Here is an 18022-nt window from a genome sequence, read left to right as displayed (position 1 = left end):
ATTAATTCATAATTAGCTACATTACAAGAGAATTACCTGCAGAATTCCAATGAGTGACCGATCAAGAAAGGTCAAAAGTTTTTTTTTTAGTTTATCAAGACTGTACATACTTGGACATTATGACTGGTTAAAACTCTTATTTATATGCAATAAGAAAATAATGATATGATATGAAATAGTTTGCTTAATTTGACACTAAAAAGAAAGAAACCCGTCTTTAAACTAGTTTTTTTCTTCGATTTATTCAGTAAAATATATTTTGTCAAGACTTTCAACTGGAATTTGGTTATTTTTACTGATCTCGGGTATTATATCCTTCAACTAAGCTAAGCGGTTACTGATGATATGCCTAATTAGTCTGGGACTCCTATTTTCCCCATTGTATATTTGCAAACTTTAATTATTGACGCCCTTTCGTTTCTGCTCTTTAATATTTGTCAATTTGTCAAATTGCCTGGAATGGCAATTATATTTCTTGAAACAGCATATAAGATGTTCTCTAGTCTCAAAAATAAAAAAATATTATAACTTGACAAATATAGTGGTTTAAAAAGCATTTATCACTCTAACATAAGCTTATTTCGTCCCTAGAAAACGATGTTACAAATTAAGAATTATTTGTGAAATTGAATGATTATATTTGAAAAGGTTATATCTCATGAGAATGTTAATTTATAAAGAAATTAGTAAGTAATATATATAGTTTAACTCTCCTCTGAATCATACAGTTGGATACCTTGTCACCTTTCTTAATGAGTTTAATTGAAGACAGTCGCTAAAGTAAAGGATCTACAAATTGTCACGTTAGCAGCTGTTAGACTCCAACAGTCCATTAGACTTCCGGTGTTAGAATTTCTTGACCTCGTCTCATTACGTGTTTCAGAACAAAACTTAGACAAGATGTCTAAAAGAAAGCTTTTTATAATGGCTTGCAACAGTGATTTATGATCAGAAGATTATTATCAAAAAACTTTTTAAAGTTGCTAAAAGGCACTATACTGTCTTGCCTCATTGAATTTTTGCGTCCACCAAAAGGAATTGACAAGAGATTTGTCTGAAAATTTTATGTATACTAGGGACACTGATAGTATCAATTTGATCATTCCAGATTTTAATCGATACAAAGTGATCGAATGCTAATTACTTTTTTATGCTACTGTAAGTGATTTCGAGAGTGGATAGATATTAATCCTTTCTATATATACTGTATAGTAAATATACAAACCATGGCAGCTGTTGATGTTCGAGGATGTTCTAAAATTAACCAGATCTTCGTCCGCCATTTCTGCCAGCCGTCTAATCCAGTGAGATTAACGATAACATTCTCCTTTAATAAACTGTTATTGAAGGACTCCAATATTCGCTGATTGTCTATATAAGATCTGTAATGTCGCCAACAACACGCTTTTATCTGAAATTGGTTAATCTGCCAGAAATCTAACTCTCTTTTCACTACAGCACCACAAACTTCTAATGGCACATGAAGTTCCCCTGAAAAGAACAATGCAAAAATTGGTTATAGAGATCACATTGTGTAATTATAAGCGCCCTTCTGGAACACTTGATAAAAATAGGTAAAGAAAAGGGCACGTTTAAATTGCATTCAATTATTCTATTGTCAAATTATATCATGTGCAAGTACATTTACTAGAAGACATAACATTTCAAGGTACCATATAATACCTTCGGATTTTTCAACCCGGTTTCCCCATGTCAGTGATGCATGTAAGAGGGGCTGACATGGAAAAAGCTTCTGGTCGTTCGGATGGGACAATAAACCGAGGTCCAATGTGCTACAGGCTGTGCACGTTAAAAATCCCTCGACAGTTGGAAATCGAAAAAGAGCAGGCTAGTGCAGCCGTCCTGGCATAATTTCCCTCATTGCACCCTGCATGTCGCTGCCCGTCTTCATTAGCCCACATGGTGCAGAAAAGTAGGACGTAAAATTCCATTCATTTCATTTATTTCAAGGTACCATCAAACCATCTGATTTTTAGTTAGACGGAAGTGGTTGTTAAAAAAATAAATAATTGCAATTACGAAAACACAGATCGAGGAGAAAGGTTCGATTAAGGTCTGGAAGTATGGTCACTTCCACCAAATAACCTCTTCAGTTGAAGCGTCGGGTTTTAACGATTATAAATTTCAACCAGAGTAGTATTGATATGATATATGTAACAAGTTTGTTCAATCAGGTTCCTAAATAATGATCGTTATCACAACTAGCTCATGCTTGAAGAATTAATTTCAAAACGTTGCTTAAATGATTAGTAAATATTCCAACCGCGTTCATTTTGGGAGATATTCTCCCGCAGTTGTTTGAAGTCTGCTGGTCGATCCTCTAGGGGAATGATATATAGTTTTTATCTAATATTCAATTCTCGTTATTTAAATGATATTCAAGCTGAAATACGAGAATTCAACTGATTTTTAATCAGACTTAAATAATCAATTTTCACAAGTTCGTACCGTTTTAATCTTATTCACTATTTCAATACTGAATATATTATGTTTTTAGTTATTTCGTTTAGTAAATACATATTCAATACTGGCTCAAGGATGTGAAGATACGGGGAGGGATAAGGCCGGGGAAGATGGGAGGTTAGAAAATTCAAAATTATAATAATAAACGAATCATTATTGCTTTAAGTCTTAAACATCATTAAGGAGTAGATATGGCATTAAAAAACGGAAGACATTTTTCTTCTGTACAATAGTTTTCCATTTTGTAACGGATTCATGTAATGAACCAAATGCGAAACTACAAGTACGAACAAATGCATAGGTTTAGCAGGTGGAGTTGTGTCTATGCTTATGCTTCCCGTTTATATTATCTTCTATTCTAAGATGTACGTATATAAAAAATACATGTATATAACTTATAGAATGAAGCTAGAGAATGATTTAAGAGATTAAGCCAATTTTAGATTTTACCCAGACTTCATCATTAATCTAAGCTAAAGAATGGATCGAAACGCACACAAAGAAAGTGTCGGTATTATATAACGAACACAGTGTATCTATTTAGTATGCTGAACAACGTTTCAACAATATAAATTGCTGTCATCAAGTCAAAAATGAGAAAACATGTCGCCTTAGAATAAGCAGTTGACTTCTCTATATATGAATCATCTGTCTTGTATTTGCATAATCGTAACATATTGCTGTACATAAAATAATGCCTTCTTTTCAAAGGCTTGTCCTACATCCTAAACTAATACAATAATCATACATTTACATGACTTTTACAGAGATTAAGACTATTCGGTGTTTCTAAGCGTTTAACCTTAAATATCGGTCCCCAGTCGGAAAGAGCAATCACTTTCCCTCTTGCATCAACGAAAGGTCGTGCAGCAGTGAATTTGGAAGGGCCACCGCCAACTTTCTTCCATTAGCTTAGGTTTATTTCAGATAATTTGAATATAGAATGAGACATGGAACAATAAATGCATGCCATGTTTTAATGTTGTTCTATGACTACCTCAGTGTACTTTTTCAGTCTACCATTCCCATTACTATACAAATACATGTAACGGTTTACAATATTGATTATCCCGTTCCATATCTACCGAGAACAATTGAATATCTATATACATTTATTTACTAAAAGCATGCAAATATGAGATCGACACACTCGTGGGACTGTTACAAGAACAATCAATCATCATGTATAGCCTGAATAGTTTTTAGAAAGCCATCAGAATAACGTAATATCATTTATTATAGTTACACCATGCAATATATAGGAAGTTCCATTGCGATCACACTATTGTTTAAATCAAGATGACGGGTCCAGTCGTAAATTTTGTGACCTACTGCGACCAAATTAACGGCTGAAACAGGGTTTTATATATATAACATAGTGTCATATATAATTTAATAGTTCGGTAGTTATTAAGAGTGTCAAAATGAAAATGGTTAATTTAGAAATAAGGCTCCCATATAACAACAGAGAACCCTCAGAAAAGGAACTAAATCAGGGATTGAAGATGCCATTTGTTTCGTAGATGTAACTTTATTGTGATACCCAGTTTTATCTCTCATTAAATTGTGACATTATCTTGACATTATTTATTTTTATTTTAATCTCAGTCTATAGATACCTTTATGAAATAACTAGGTTAATCTAGATTATCCAGTGATAAAAGATTGTATTGAGGATCTATTGGTCTTAATTAAGATTATTTATCAATTATATATATAGTAGGCACACTATAGACTAGGTAATTAACAATACACGAAGTTCCCTTGATGATCACAAAACCCACTAATAACATCTAATAAAACTCGATATGGGAATATGGTTATGTATGTTGTTATTATGTATTGCTTACTGGACTGATTGATTTCTTAACATCTGTACTTGAAGTATTCAATCAATCTGAGTAAGCAATATTTATTGGCATCATTTTGGCTTGGCATAAACCGAATGATTTGAAAATATCTTAAATAAAGTTTATCTTATGCAATGAGGCACATAAACCTTGAACATTGGAAATACCATGTACCATTCTACATCTGAAGATCGATCGCAGAGACCACATCACATGGTATTAATGTCTCAGTAGTTGATTATTATTGAATTCGATTCTGTCGAAGGCGGGCTCATTTTTACCCTTCGACGGAATGTCCAAAATTGCTTTAAATTAAACTGTCTTTTGTTAGTGAGGTCGTGGTTGGACATCCATTGTACTGCGGGTTGGTTGGTGTCCCTTGTACTTGGAACATTTTTCTCTCAATAAGGTTCAGTTCTCAGCAGTCCAACCGTTATTTTAGCAATAATTGACATCAGAGGTTGTATGCAGACGTAGTGCCAACTTTTAAAGTTTAATATAACGTTCGTTTTTCATTTTGGTGCCAAGTCAGTGATGGTATCTTGCTGGTTTCAGGTTGTAGAACTAGTAGAACTGGACAGCACCCATTGACCATTCTCTCCCGTGGACAACTGGTTGTGTGAATGTTATTATATCTTGAATACTCCAAGAATAGGTATTTGACTAAGTTTGCCAACATTTGGACTATGACATGGTGAAACAGTATTTGCCAGCTGATATTAAAACGAACTTTAAGTGCAAACTCGTCAGTTGTGAATGAGAATGACAAGATTTGTACCTAAATTCCCCCCGTGTTGTTCAGTTAGCTATTAATATCTGAAATCAGACTTGGCATTTCCTAGAATGCATCGCTATCGGAATTTCAATTCCTATCAAGTGGAAAAATATCCAGAATGTTCCGGCAAGTAAATTAACCGAGTTTTAAGTGAATATCGAAATCAGTGTCGAGGCTAAATGGTGGTTGATCACAGTTCCTCTATCAATTATTAAGAGAAAAATGGAATTTGTTAACGCATGGTAGAAACATTAACACATATTAGGTGATTTAGTGTCTACTTCTAGTGTCTTTTAGTTTTTACTATTGTTACAATAAGTAATAATGGTCCCACGACACAACTCAATTATTATACCACTTGGATGATTTTTTACCGCCACATTTATTTATTCCAGACCTTTTAATCTACAAATTGAGTGCTAATCTAAAAATGAACGAGGGAACGTACTGACCCACGGTTACATCTGGGTTCCTTCCAGGTTACACCAGTTGGCCCTTTAACCGACCCCCTTGACAATAATCCCTCTACGATTTTATATCCTCATCAAGGAGATCAACGGGGAAAGGTACCCAGGCCCCAAACCTTCAGAATCCCTCGTAAAATCTTAACGTTATACATGTAGTCATTTAAAATCACAAATTTAAGAACATCGTAGGAGGTGGAAAACGTAAACTTGGTGTAAAAAGTTCAATAATCGTATTCGTATACGTTGGAAAACACAAAACGTATTTCCTAAAGATTATGTTTAAATTACTTCTTCATCAACGTAAACCTTGATAGTCGATATTTATTATTTATCAAACCCAAGAAGCACCAAAATGAATTCAATTAGCCTACTCTGTGTTTTTTAGGGAATGTTAAAACTTTGTAACGTCTTAACGTCGCCTATGATTTATAAACGTGTTATTGAAGTTGGTTGTATAGCAACAGATTCTATTCTCTAGAGGCTAGATTTGATATCTGTCAAATTGTATTGATAAAACCCTCGAGATTTCATTCTGGCTTTTAAACTAAAGAACGTGTTAAATAATCTTTTACAGTATTTTTACACTCAAATTGATGCTCATCTCATGAATAAACGATCTCAAATTTCTCGCACGGTTGGTGAAGAACGTTTGTTAATATAGTTTAGTTAGAAGCAGTGTCAGACTTAACTGCGGAAAAATCTAGGAAACGTCATTGTAGGCTGCCCCTCATCCATGATCAAGTTCTTATTCTTAAAGTTCTTGGACATTGTAGTTTTAACATCAACCAAGCATCCAGTTTCAATTAATAAGATACAGATCAATTTAAAATTTCAAACTTCCTGTACAAATACAAAGTATATCTGAGTATATGTCCCATTCTTATGTACTTAATTCTTGGTTCCAATCACGATTAGCGTTAATATTGAAATTGTGGTCCGATGTTCATATCAGATCTTGAGGTCAGTCGTAGCAATCCTTTTATAAATCTTTTTCAAAGGATCAAATCCAGCGATCAGTTACGAATGGCCAATCGCGAAAGACAATGGGAACCTAGCAATAAGGTTTATTTATCATCGACTGAGAGATGTTTTTTTCGCACGTCAGTTTACACCAGCCAACAATAACGAGTTTTTATAGAGGTGTTTTTGTGTGAAATTATACCATGATAATCAACCTACCATAAAACACAAACGGTTCAATTATAGTCGTATGAATAAACAGTGTCAAAAACTCTTTGAGGAATGAACTTGGCATTTTTGTTTTTTTGGTGCACTTTGATGCTATGAATAAATTCACACAATAAACATAACAGATCATACTTGAATTATAATACCAGGAATAATATACAGTAGTTGATCGTTCAAATTACAACAAATAATCCTGTTTAAGTAATTTAAGAAAATTAACGAAGACCAACGTCAAGTAGTAGAAAACCAATCATTTTTTTTTTATCGAATACGTCACTTGAAATGTTCGCCATTGCATTTGACAAAAAAATGTGACCTAAAAGTACGTAATCATTTTCCGTTTTGTTGTTGCTTTGTACGTTGCCGGTAAAATTCAAATTTATGATTGTTTTTTTTTTCTGAAGCGAAATCTTGCTTTGATTCGATGAATTTAATACACTTCTTTCATTTTATTTCTAAGCTCGAAATAACCCTTAGATGAGTTTTTATCAAACTCTTTATCTGCAAACTACTTCAACAGCAGAATAGCTGTCTAAATAATTAGAATTTTGTTGGCTGGAGTCAAGTATAGTTGATTAAACTCCCCGAACACGGCATAATTGTTAAGAGTTAATGGACTATGAAATAAGAATTCTCCTGATGTCGCAACAAAAACAGGTCGACTTAACATCATCAGCAATTTATCAGGCTAGAATTCTTATTTACAATGAAATGAAATGCCGATACCATTATGACAAATGTACTCAAAGAACGAATGATTCTTGCAACTTATAGAAAAACAGATTCAAAAAACTGATATACATAAAATTTCATTTATTTGTACGATACACGCAAGAAACTAAATACAACTTAATTCTGCACCATGCAATAAACTTTATATCATTGTATCTAACAGAGCTTTATTGCAAATGTCTTAGAGGTTCCAGTGAAACCATATACTATAAAAATTACTCAACAAGGACTATAAGTTGTTGCCTTTATAGAGACATGAATGAAATAACTGATTTCAAGAACTTTGCGTTGGGCATGTCTCTGATGTATCTGCCAATTATTTTCTGTTATTTTACAGACCAATTGTAATTGATTATAGACCCAATGGCAAGGACGCTTCTGTTAAAATAACATTTTTAAAACATTACCCACAGTGTTTCAAGCCATATGCGTAACTATTGGGAGCTTAAAGTGAGGATATTATTGATAACCCATAGACTAGACTGTTTTACCAATACAGTTCAAAACTTGTTACAAATACCATATTATATTCTCTTGAAACAATTAGTAGACAAAAATCAATGATTTTTATTGACTTGAAATACAGGTTATACACGGTTAGCTTCTTCTAGTTGTTTAAAAACTCAACGAGATGGCAGGTCACGTAATCAACAGTCTGGAGACTCGTCCATCAGTGTTTAGTTAGTATCTTTCATGCTTTTGATCGCAATGTTCTTGGCCGTCCCATAGATTCTGTTGGCTTCCCATCTAATTCCTAATCGCAATGTTCTTGGACGCTCATAGATTCTGTTGGCTTCCCATCTAATTCCTAATCGCAATGCTCTTGGACATCTCTTAGATTATGTTGACTTTCTATCTAATTCCAACCGCAATTCTCTAAGACGCCCCTTAGATTATGTTGGCTTCCTAACTTATTCCGAATAGCAGTTGGATGCCTTGGACGCCTCATAAATTATACTGGCTTTCTATATTATTCTGAAATACTCTTATAGACATCCCTTAGATTCTGTTGGCTTTCCAACTTATTCAGAAACGATTGTCACGAACGTGACGCTGTTTGTTTTTGTCCTTAAAAAACATCATCACCCACGTCACCCGTTTCAAAACCATCGTCTAAGCACCCACAAAAAAATCCCAGCACCCACGTCATACCTGTTTTTATCACCAGTGTGCATTTAATGTTTGAAATAACACAATCACCAACAATATCACACATGTTTTGCCACAAGTGTGACAGATGGTTCAAAAACATCCAACCAACCACGTCACACATTTTGTAACAAAGAATATCTAAAAGCCCTTCTCCACATACCCACATACCGACGTCACCCCTGTTTTTATAAGTGTTATACGCTTATGTTTGGAACAAACTTTTACCCGTACATCATGACAAGGACGATTGTGACAACATACAAATCACTGTTCTGACTATTAAATACGAAATACGAGTCAAGCTATAATTCAATTTATAATTTACTCGGTCATGTCAAGAAAAATCGAATAGAATTTTATATCCGATTTACATTCTTATTTGATTTAGTTATTTTTCTCGTAATGTTCTTTGGCTAAGTTTGGAATCAATCAAAGTTTCTTGTTATTTATAAGATTGCTGGTCTGGTTAACATCTTGTATTACAATCACAATGTTTCTGTCACCGGTATTCTACATCGTCATTATCCAGTGTTTGTGACATGAATATGATTGAAACTATGTGACCTAGTCCGAAACTAGCCGATATCTTTCTTTTCCATGTCCATATTCAGTCATAGCATATTATGCTATGTTAATTGCAACGTTCATGAATGTAATATTATGCCAAAGCCACAGAATTCCTCTACGTGATGAATTTCCGGTTTTTTTTTTACCGAGATTGAGCTAATTAGGACGTGCGATTCTTTTGATTTTAAAACGTCGATGAATCTTTAATGTACACTGACTGTAGCACTCAATAAATTTCCCTTCTCGAACGACCGAGCGTTTTCCCGCATAGGGTCCTACGACCTGCAGAAGCAGCAAATAGTGTCCACTATGATGCTATCAATAGATAGGTTATAATGATACGGAAGGAGCAAACAGAACTAATATATTAATGTGAAGACAACATAATGTTTTGAAATGATTTGTTATCAATTTAGAAACTGTTTCGGTCCATTTTATTGTCATTAATCACTATCTGTGTTCGTCCTTCCATGTACACATTTATCTTAGAATAGCTACAAGATGTTATTCACAGTAGCCACGCTGTCAATCGAATACACCCTGATGGATTGATTCGATTATTATATCCTTTAATTCCAAAATTGACATTAATTTGTTATTTCTACTTCAGTAAATTTACTGTACGTCGTGAACTTGACATTCATTAGTCTTTAAACCCTATTCTGTAAATTCATAATCTGTTTAGACACTGTCTCTGTTCGATTGGTTGGATCGAAACATCTTGAATCTAATAGACCTAATTACCATGCACAGTCATGTTAAAGAGATATACAAGATCTGGGATGACGGAGTATAATAAGTGGCAGGTTTATACATCAGTGGGTGGGTGTTGAATCCAAACTAACCAATTTGCCAAAGCCGGAAGCGTGAAATGTTGTTTGTACTTCCGGTCGGTAGGTTTGTGCTGTGTGGGCTTTTTCTGATTTAAACTTCAAGCGAAGGCATTTCTGAGAATCGGTTATCCTTGCGCATTTGCATTCTACATCAATAATGTCTAAAAAAGAAACTGACAACTAAATCTTTATGCAATTGGGCCTGACCTTATCTGATATCTATGATAGAATATATCATCCATTAGAATTTATTCTGCGATCATTTCATTGATAATTAGAATATTATTCTACTATGGCTGTAATGTCAGATCTGACGTCTCGTCTTGAGTATTACTTTGATCAGAATTCTTATCAAACTATTAAATTTCTAGATTAAATTCAGCACGAATTTCAATTCGATTTTCTTGACTTTGCCAAGGATAAAACAAATCCAATTAATGTTCTTGGTCATATAGAGTTAAACTTCCTCCTTAAATTTAAAAAATCTATTTTCTTCGTGTAAAAATAATGAAGTCATTTTAAAAACAAAAAAATTAAATCACAAAATACATTAAAAAACAAAGTTAATCAAATAAAAATTGACAGAATGAAAAAAAAAATGATTTTAAGAATCTTTACGTTGTTTGTTTTCTCTAATCTCAGCCATTTTAAAAAGATATTTTCATCGACATGAGAAAGGGTGGGGCAACAAAACATCGCTGGCATAAGTAGATTAATAGGATAATTGCCAGGAGCATCAGGGATTTTGGTCACTTGGGTCAAATTTCAGAAACTAGCTAGAGCTAAACAATGACAATCGACTCAATGATAATACATAATAAAAGAACCATATACTATTCCACGGACAGTTCTTTCAGGGGTAGACCGATATTCGACAATAGCTTCTTTCTGTCTAAAAGTGCAAGGTATCGACTATTGAAAGTTCACACGTTCAACCAAATTAACTAAATAAAACCAATTCAAATTCGTCCAAGAAACAGTAAGTCATAAGACTAAACTAAACGTTTGATGTTACTGGAAGGGCTAATTACAGCTTTAAAAATAGCCAAGATGATTGAATAACGGACGGTAGGTAATGAAGACCACGTCTAGCCCATTGAGTCTAGCCGTATCAATTGGACAGTAAGGGGATAATGACAGAATTTGTCATGTATGGTAGATATGTTGTAACAAACGTGATTCGTTCACGTAATATTTGTCCTGTCAAGCTGTTCATTTCCTGACTTACTATAACATTATTACTACAGCTGATTGAACTCTTTTGAGTAAGGTGCAGGATCTAAATGACTCTTTTGTGAATTGACCATTTACAGTCCACATAGTAGCAAAGCCTACAGCAACGAGCATCGGTCAAAGACTACGTATATTATTTGCGAAATTAAGCGAAATTAGGGTGATTGAAATGACTGAAAACTAAAAGGTAACTTTTCGACAAATAACACCTACACTGGGGTCTGTTTTAGAATGAATTCGCGCGAAACGATCGTAAACAACTCAGCCATTATCGTATTAAACAACCTTTCAACATTTTGTATCAATATTTCCATGTGTCAGCATTTTGCATAAATATTCTAATCTTCTAGACTAGAGAGTGATAGAAAATAGAGATTCTATGAATAACGAATTCTTCAAGTTCGGAAAAACACCAATAGAAAAAAGTCAACATATTGGAGCAGCTCTTCTCTTTTGACATGCGTATATCAGTCTTAATGAGCCCAATTAGAAGAGCAGAGAAGTTTAAACATGTAACTCAATTACCTTCATTTCATTTGGAATATGGTGCATTTAAAAAAGACAGCCAATTGTTTGTCAGCTAACCTTTCTTTAACATTTGGTATTTTGATTCCTGTAGGATGAATCAGGAACTCTGACTCACAACATATCGATCACCAACGTAACTTTTTCCTGTGACTGTTGCATCATGATATATCATTACAGACTATTGTCATCTTATACAAATAGCAATCAATAATCATTCTAATATATTAGCCTAATATAGTATTCATTACATGTTCCTGGAGCTCCCTTTCTTTGCTCATACGCTTTGAGTCCAATTTTTAAAGGCAACTCATATTTCCAATAAAGCTGGCCTGGTGAATATTGTTTATCTGAAACACGCGTCGACAGAATGAGATGAGCTAATAATCTTATAACAGCATTGTACTGTAAAAGTGAAAAATCAATCTAAGCATCAAGCGAAACTTTTGATAAAGACTGACTTGATTTTAAATGAATTTTGCAGATCATTTCATTTCTCTTTTCTAGATTATTTTTCTACCTGAGCACAACTTGTAGCAGCACAAAATTATCACCAATACAGTAATGGCATACTAGTATCCATCACCTTTACAGAGTACATAAGACTACGTACTATGTGTTCCTGGAATACAAGCAATAGTCATCCACATTGATTCGCCATAAAAAAAAAATCCTTCGACAAGGGAATATTCAACGTCGTATATCTGTCAAGGTTATTCTTTTCAATGAGCTTTCATTTCTCATTGACAATCGTACTAATTTCAATTTCATTGCTAGAACGAAGTTTATTAGAAAGAAAGAATTTGTGATAGATTCATTTTTAATACCAACAGAAACGCCACACTATCATGCATTAAATGATGTAGACAGAAGCATTAATCTGTCACACATATATCTTCCCGTTCTCACAGTGTCTAATAAAATCTGGGTGATAAATCCGTTTTCGTTACAAATGGATGAATAATGCCACAACCGTCTGCAGTGGGGATTTCTTTGATTGTGGTCGAATGACAAAGAACATGGAGAAGTTCAGATTTGCGTTAAGCTTGATGAGTCTGCGACTTGCTGACTTTTTTTTGGCTTCTGATTTAACAGAAGTCGGTCATCAACGGTCGTTCACATTTGCCAAATTTATAATTGGAGAATGTCAGTTAGCACTTAACATTTAACATATGATCTTTCTGCGCACAAGTAATTGACACAATGTTTTATCTCAAATGCTTATACCAAATATTCAAATGGTTTGGAACAATCCAAATCTTACGCAGTTGCGGCGCGAATGGAGGTACAGTTGGGGGAGGGGGTTGTACTAGTGTCACCTCTTACGTGAATCAATCACCAGAACTAAAAAAAACTGCTCGCAGTTAATACAAAAGGCTTCGTGACCGATTGCCTATATGACATGACCCGAAGTTATAAATTTTGAAATGTCACTAATTCAAAGTTGAAAACTGTGATGTGAGAGGAAATTTCGACCTTCAAGAATATGTGCGACATTCCCTATTTAACATCAATCAGAACGCCTACAGGCAAATGAATGTACGTGTTCTTAGTAATCTCAGTTTGAAATTCAGGTTTCGACATAATTTTATGAATTAACATTTAATATACAATAAGTATTTTATAAATCATGAGACTTTTGTGTAACGTCAGATCCCGTTTCTGTATATTACATGATCTGTCAATATTGATGATGTTATGCCAAATAGTACGTGTAAGGAACTTTGTACAAAATACTATTTGGTTTTAATAATTATACTATGGACTACTTTCCTAATGTAGAATTTGGTTGCCAAATTGGAAATGGAAATTGGAAATCAACGAGCACAACCAGATGGTGTGAAAGGACTAGAGAACCACAGTATCTAATCTAAATATACGAAAAGTAATATATATGCCCTATCTTACATTTGTCAATGATACAGGTGAACTGAAAGGGATTGTGAAGAGGTTTGTGTATGTGTATCGGGGACAATGATAGCATCAATTTGCACCATTCTAAATTGATGCTATCAATACGACATGGTTCTAGCAATTCTACTAAAACTAAGTGTAATATGACGTCACCCCCTCAAAGGTCTTATGTGATACAAGAAAATTTTGCGGGGGTGACGCCATTAGAATGGTGCAAATTGATGCTATCAGTGTCCCCAATAACACATTTAGAAAACCTCTTTAAAATCCGTGTACGGGAAGTAGTGGCGCACTCCTAATTCTCTCCATGTGCGGGGAGCCTTAAGGACTAACATACCATTTGTTTTAAATTCGTGTATTGTTTGGATGACAATGTTGAATATGTTTCATCACTCAAGACCGAATATGTCGTGTTTACATCCGTATGTAAAATCCTGTAGTAGGAGTCAATGAAACCGTTACTAATAAATCATCAATATTATAAGGATGATTTCCCAGAAATTTTCATTAAATTTTACTCCATCGTCCGAATACATAACATTTCATTTTCAAACTCATTACAATTATTGTAACAGTTAATTAATAAATTCTTTTCTATCAAAATGCTGAAGGTGAAAATATCAATGAAAATATTTCAATTATGATACAATTACCTCATCGTGCAAATAATCAATTAATTATTAATGGCATTTAACCCATTTTGTCTATGGTCGTCAGTTTTTACAGAATCTTGCCTTCGACCCATTGTCTTGTCCAATAATGTGACGGAAAAAATAATTGGGTCTTATAATTGCAGACATAACTATATGAACTATCGGAATCGCCCACTAGTTTCAAACAAATATTTCATTTGTCTTACAAAATTATCCATGCCATTTTCTGATATTTATTGTTTTCTATTCTGAACTTGGCCTAATTGATATATTCGAGACATTTTTGATATTGTTTGGATTTATCAATCGGAAATCTTAGATATAAAATGTCGTGAAATTTCTGATTCTTTAATGACCTTATATTATAAAAATATGAAACGTAACCATAACATTCGTTGTACACGCAATATTTCAATCGCTAGACTTCTTTCTCTCTTAAAAACTTCTCATTTTAATTTCCTTTGAGTTTATTTTATATAGCAATTTTCGTGTCAGCATCAAAATGTTTGAACTATGGCTGTTAGACCGACTCAATTATACACTTCAAAGATTCCATTTCGTTTTTTCTCCCGTGTCTATTATAGGGCCGATATAAGTTTGTCGTATATCATTTTGCTTTTGCGGTTTAGTTTTGATTCCGACTGTAAATTGGATGACAAGAGAGTGACATCGTTTCAAACATCACGCTACATTCATTCTTGTGTGCATTTCAACTGTCAGTAAAGTGGCGGATTTTGGACTTGTTGAGCCGTAAGCAAACGAACGGTCGAGGGCCTAATTTCTCATTTTAGGGAGGGGGCATGGTGTGATTACAATTTTATGGCAGGAAGTTTGCGATCTTCTTTTTTCAGGAACTGATCAGTCAGCTCATCAGCATCAATCGTATGCACGATATCGGTATTCATCTCCATTATGCTCAAACAATTGAGTCGATTCTCACACATCACGCTCCTAGTAGGACAATTTTAGATGGGCCTGCGGAAATTTATTATCTGTTTTATTTTTACTGTTACAAATTAGTCATGGGTCAAATTTTCCATGGGCCGAAAGGCAGTTGCCTAGTTTGAATATAGGTTAATCCGCTTCTGTGTCAGTAATTTTGTGGTAAGTTTTTTCTATTGGCAATCAAAGCGTGTTATGTGGGGACAGATTTTTAATAACAATGCCCAAATAGGGGCATTGTGAAACCACAAGAGACTGTCACATAGCTCTTCTTTGGGTTTCGCCATCCCTCAATTCGTAATTGTAATCTAGTCCGTAATTTAAACTACAGACTTTGTTCTTTATCAATAGGAAACAAAAAAAAAAAAAAGATCTATAGCAGTCCATTCTTAAAATTTAAGCCTTGGATTTAAGGCTAGGATTTCAATCTCTGTGGAAATATTGCAATTTTATATCGAGCTGAAAGTCTCCCAGATGCACTTGCATTTATAAAGAACACCTTTTACATAGCTTTAAATTCCTTAATAATAATTCATTATGTGAGTTAAAATACAGAATCCAGTCAACAATCTCTTGGTTGGGAAACATAATGTGTTTAAAATGTTTTTTTATCCCATAAACTGTTTGAAATACGACTTGGTCTGTCCTGGCTGTCTATAGTCAGTCCTATCTCACTCTATCTTAGCCAAATTTGTTCAAATAGATTTATTTGAAGTCTAGCAGTCAAATGATTTTGTGATTTAGTTAATGGTTTTGTGTGGTAGTTAAAAGCAATTCTTCCATCACTAGTTATCTAAGTGAGTCAAGTCAATCGACAATGTGTTTTTAATTTGAGGACAAATGTTGTTTACAGGTACCATATTCACTATCAGTAATTTGTAAATAAGTACTATTTCATGGCAAGTGACGGGTTGTTCGGTACATTGTATTTGGTACCAGAAGGAATAGATGGACTGAAAAATCCAAATCACACAACTGAAAGACCTCAATCCGATAAAATCGGCACTACATGAATCAAACAGCCATACTTGATCATGCAAGATGAAAATTAAAGACAGAGCCTAGTGTTTGTGTTTCGCTCAATGCTCTTTAACTACCATGAAGGATATCTCTGGATGATTATGTCATTTTGTAATTGTGCTTGGTACAGGGGTGCTGCACTCGAAATAGTACCTGAGCGGAAGGGACAGTTGGAAATTGTTCAAAAATATATTGGTACACTTTCCTGGCAAATTGTACCTCGTGCTGCAGTATCATCATTTTTAAGAACAAGGGCAATAATCCATATTAAGTATTTCCGATGTTCTCCTTTTAAAATTTGGTCCGGAAGATTCAACCAAGTTGAAAATTGTGCCTTGAATGTGATTTTTAGTACAAGGGCAATAATTCATATTAAATACTTTTAAGGATTTTTTTTATATAGGTTACATCATTGGGAAATAATGAACAATTTCACCACATTTCGTCTAAATCTGTCAAGAATTGTGCCTTCTAGATCTTTCACAAGTTAAAAATTGAACAATTTTTCGAGAACAAGAACATTCACACCAAGTTTCTTCAAAATCCACCAAGAAACCAGCTCTCTATCGTGTCCACAACAATACAACAATTGTGGACAGACAAGCAGATAGGGGCGACGGCTATATAAGCCCACATTTATGTGTGGGCGTATAAAAAATACAACCAATTTCATTCTGAAAACAAGTTGAGTTCAGAGATTACAGAAACACATCGTCTTTTTCACTAATTTCTATGGTATTTGATACATATATATAAATGGCAATGGCATTGATTCCTACTTGATAATGTAGTACTAAAAGTAATCGACAAGTCTTTGATGTACGGTATCTCACTGGTTAGTTCCCCGTTGGTTTTTTGTATTTGTGGAAAAATGTGGTTATCAGTCAGACTCTTATCAACTCAATTCTAAAACGTGAAGTACATGCCACTCTTTATCTTCAAGTTTGTTCTGTAGTCCAGATCATGTACTTATATTAATGTGATGGAAAAGGTTATCCCTGCTACACTATGTTGCCATGATGTAATGTATTGTGTTTTCCCCACTGGAAAGAAAGAACGAAGTATCGATTACAAGGATAACAACTTGGGGTCACCTGGATCCAGTCTACGAGATGGTTCTTTGCTAATCCTTTTTGTTTCATCTTTTCTGGTTGATCTGTACAAATGGATAGACTGGAATACTGAGGAATATATAGTGTATTCGTGGTCGCTAGACTTTCAAACACAAACTAAGAATAGAACCAATTGATACCATTTGTTCAACATGTAACGTTTCGTCTTCAAAAGTTTCAATTTGCGGCTATTAGTCAAACCTATATTAAAATTTAAAGATGTTCTAATGGATCTACTTGTTTCTGTGTCTCGCCATTGCCGTAACGGTTTTTCTGTACTTGACATCATGTAATATTAAAGAATAATGAGTAAATCTATAGTAAGCTCAATGCTTCATTGCTTTCAAATCGATTGTTGTTCTTTTATATTCTTATAGTACAAACATCAATAAATCTGAAGTCTATGTTTTTTGTATATGGGAATAGATTTTATTGACATAAACTAAATGCCTCCTCAGGGTATCTGTGTGAGCTAAATAGAGCGGGGCTACGAAGCTTGTTACAAAACATAATAATAACGTAACGGCTTTGAAGGTTTGAATAACATTTATTCGGGAAGGACAACACCAGGAACA

At 34.1% G+C, this 18022-nt stretch overlaps 1 protein-coding gene across 1 annotated transcript in view; it reads right to left on the bottom strand.

The window, feature by feature from the left end:
• LOTGIDRAFT_103377 (hypothetical protein) overlaps positions 1–18022 on the bottom strand; it is a gene marked incomplete at both ends in the record, with an annotated part of 41333 nt that overhangs the window by 5750 nt on the left and 17561 nt on the right. The window contains one exon of the mRNA XM_009045999.1: positions 1226–1491. Coding sequence (XP_009044247.1) covers positions 1226–1491 — 266 coding nt within the window. The remainder of the gene's footprint in view (positions 1–1225; positions 1492–18022) is intronic.

This window comes from Lottia gigantea (assembly GCF_000327385.1).
Source record: "Lottia gigantea unplaced genomic scaffold LOTGIsca_1, whole genome shotgun sequence".
NCBI classification, from domain to species: Eukaryota; Metazoa; Mollusca; class Gastropoda; family Lottiidae; genus Lottia; species Lottia gigantea.
This window is presented reverse-complemented; position numbering and strand designations above follow the sequence as displayed.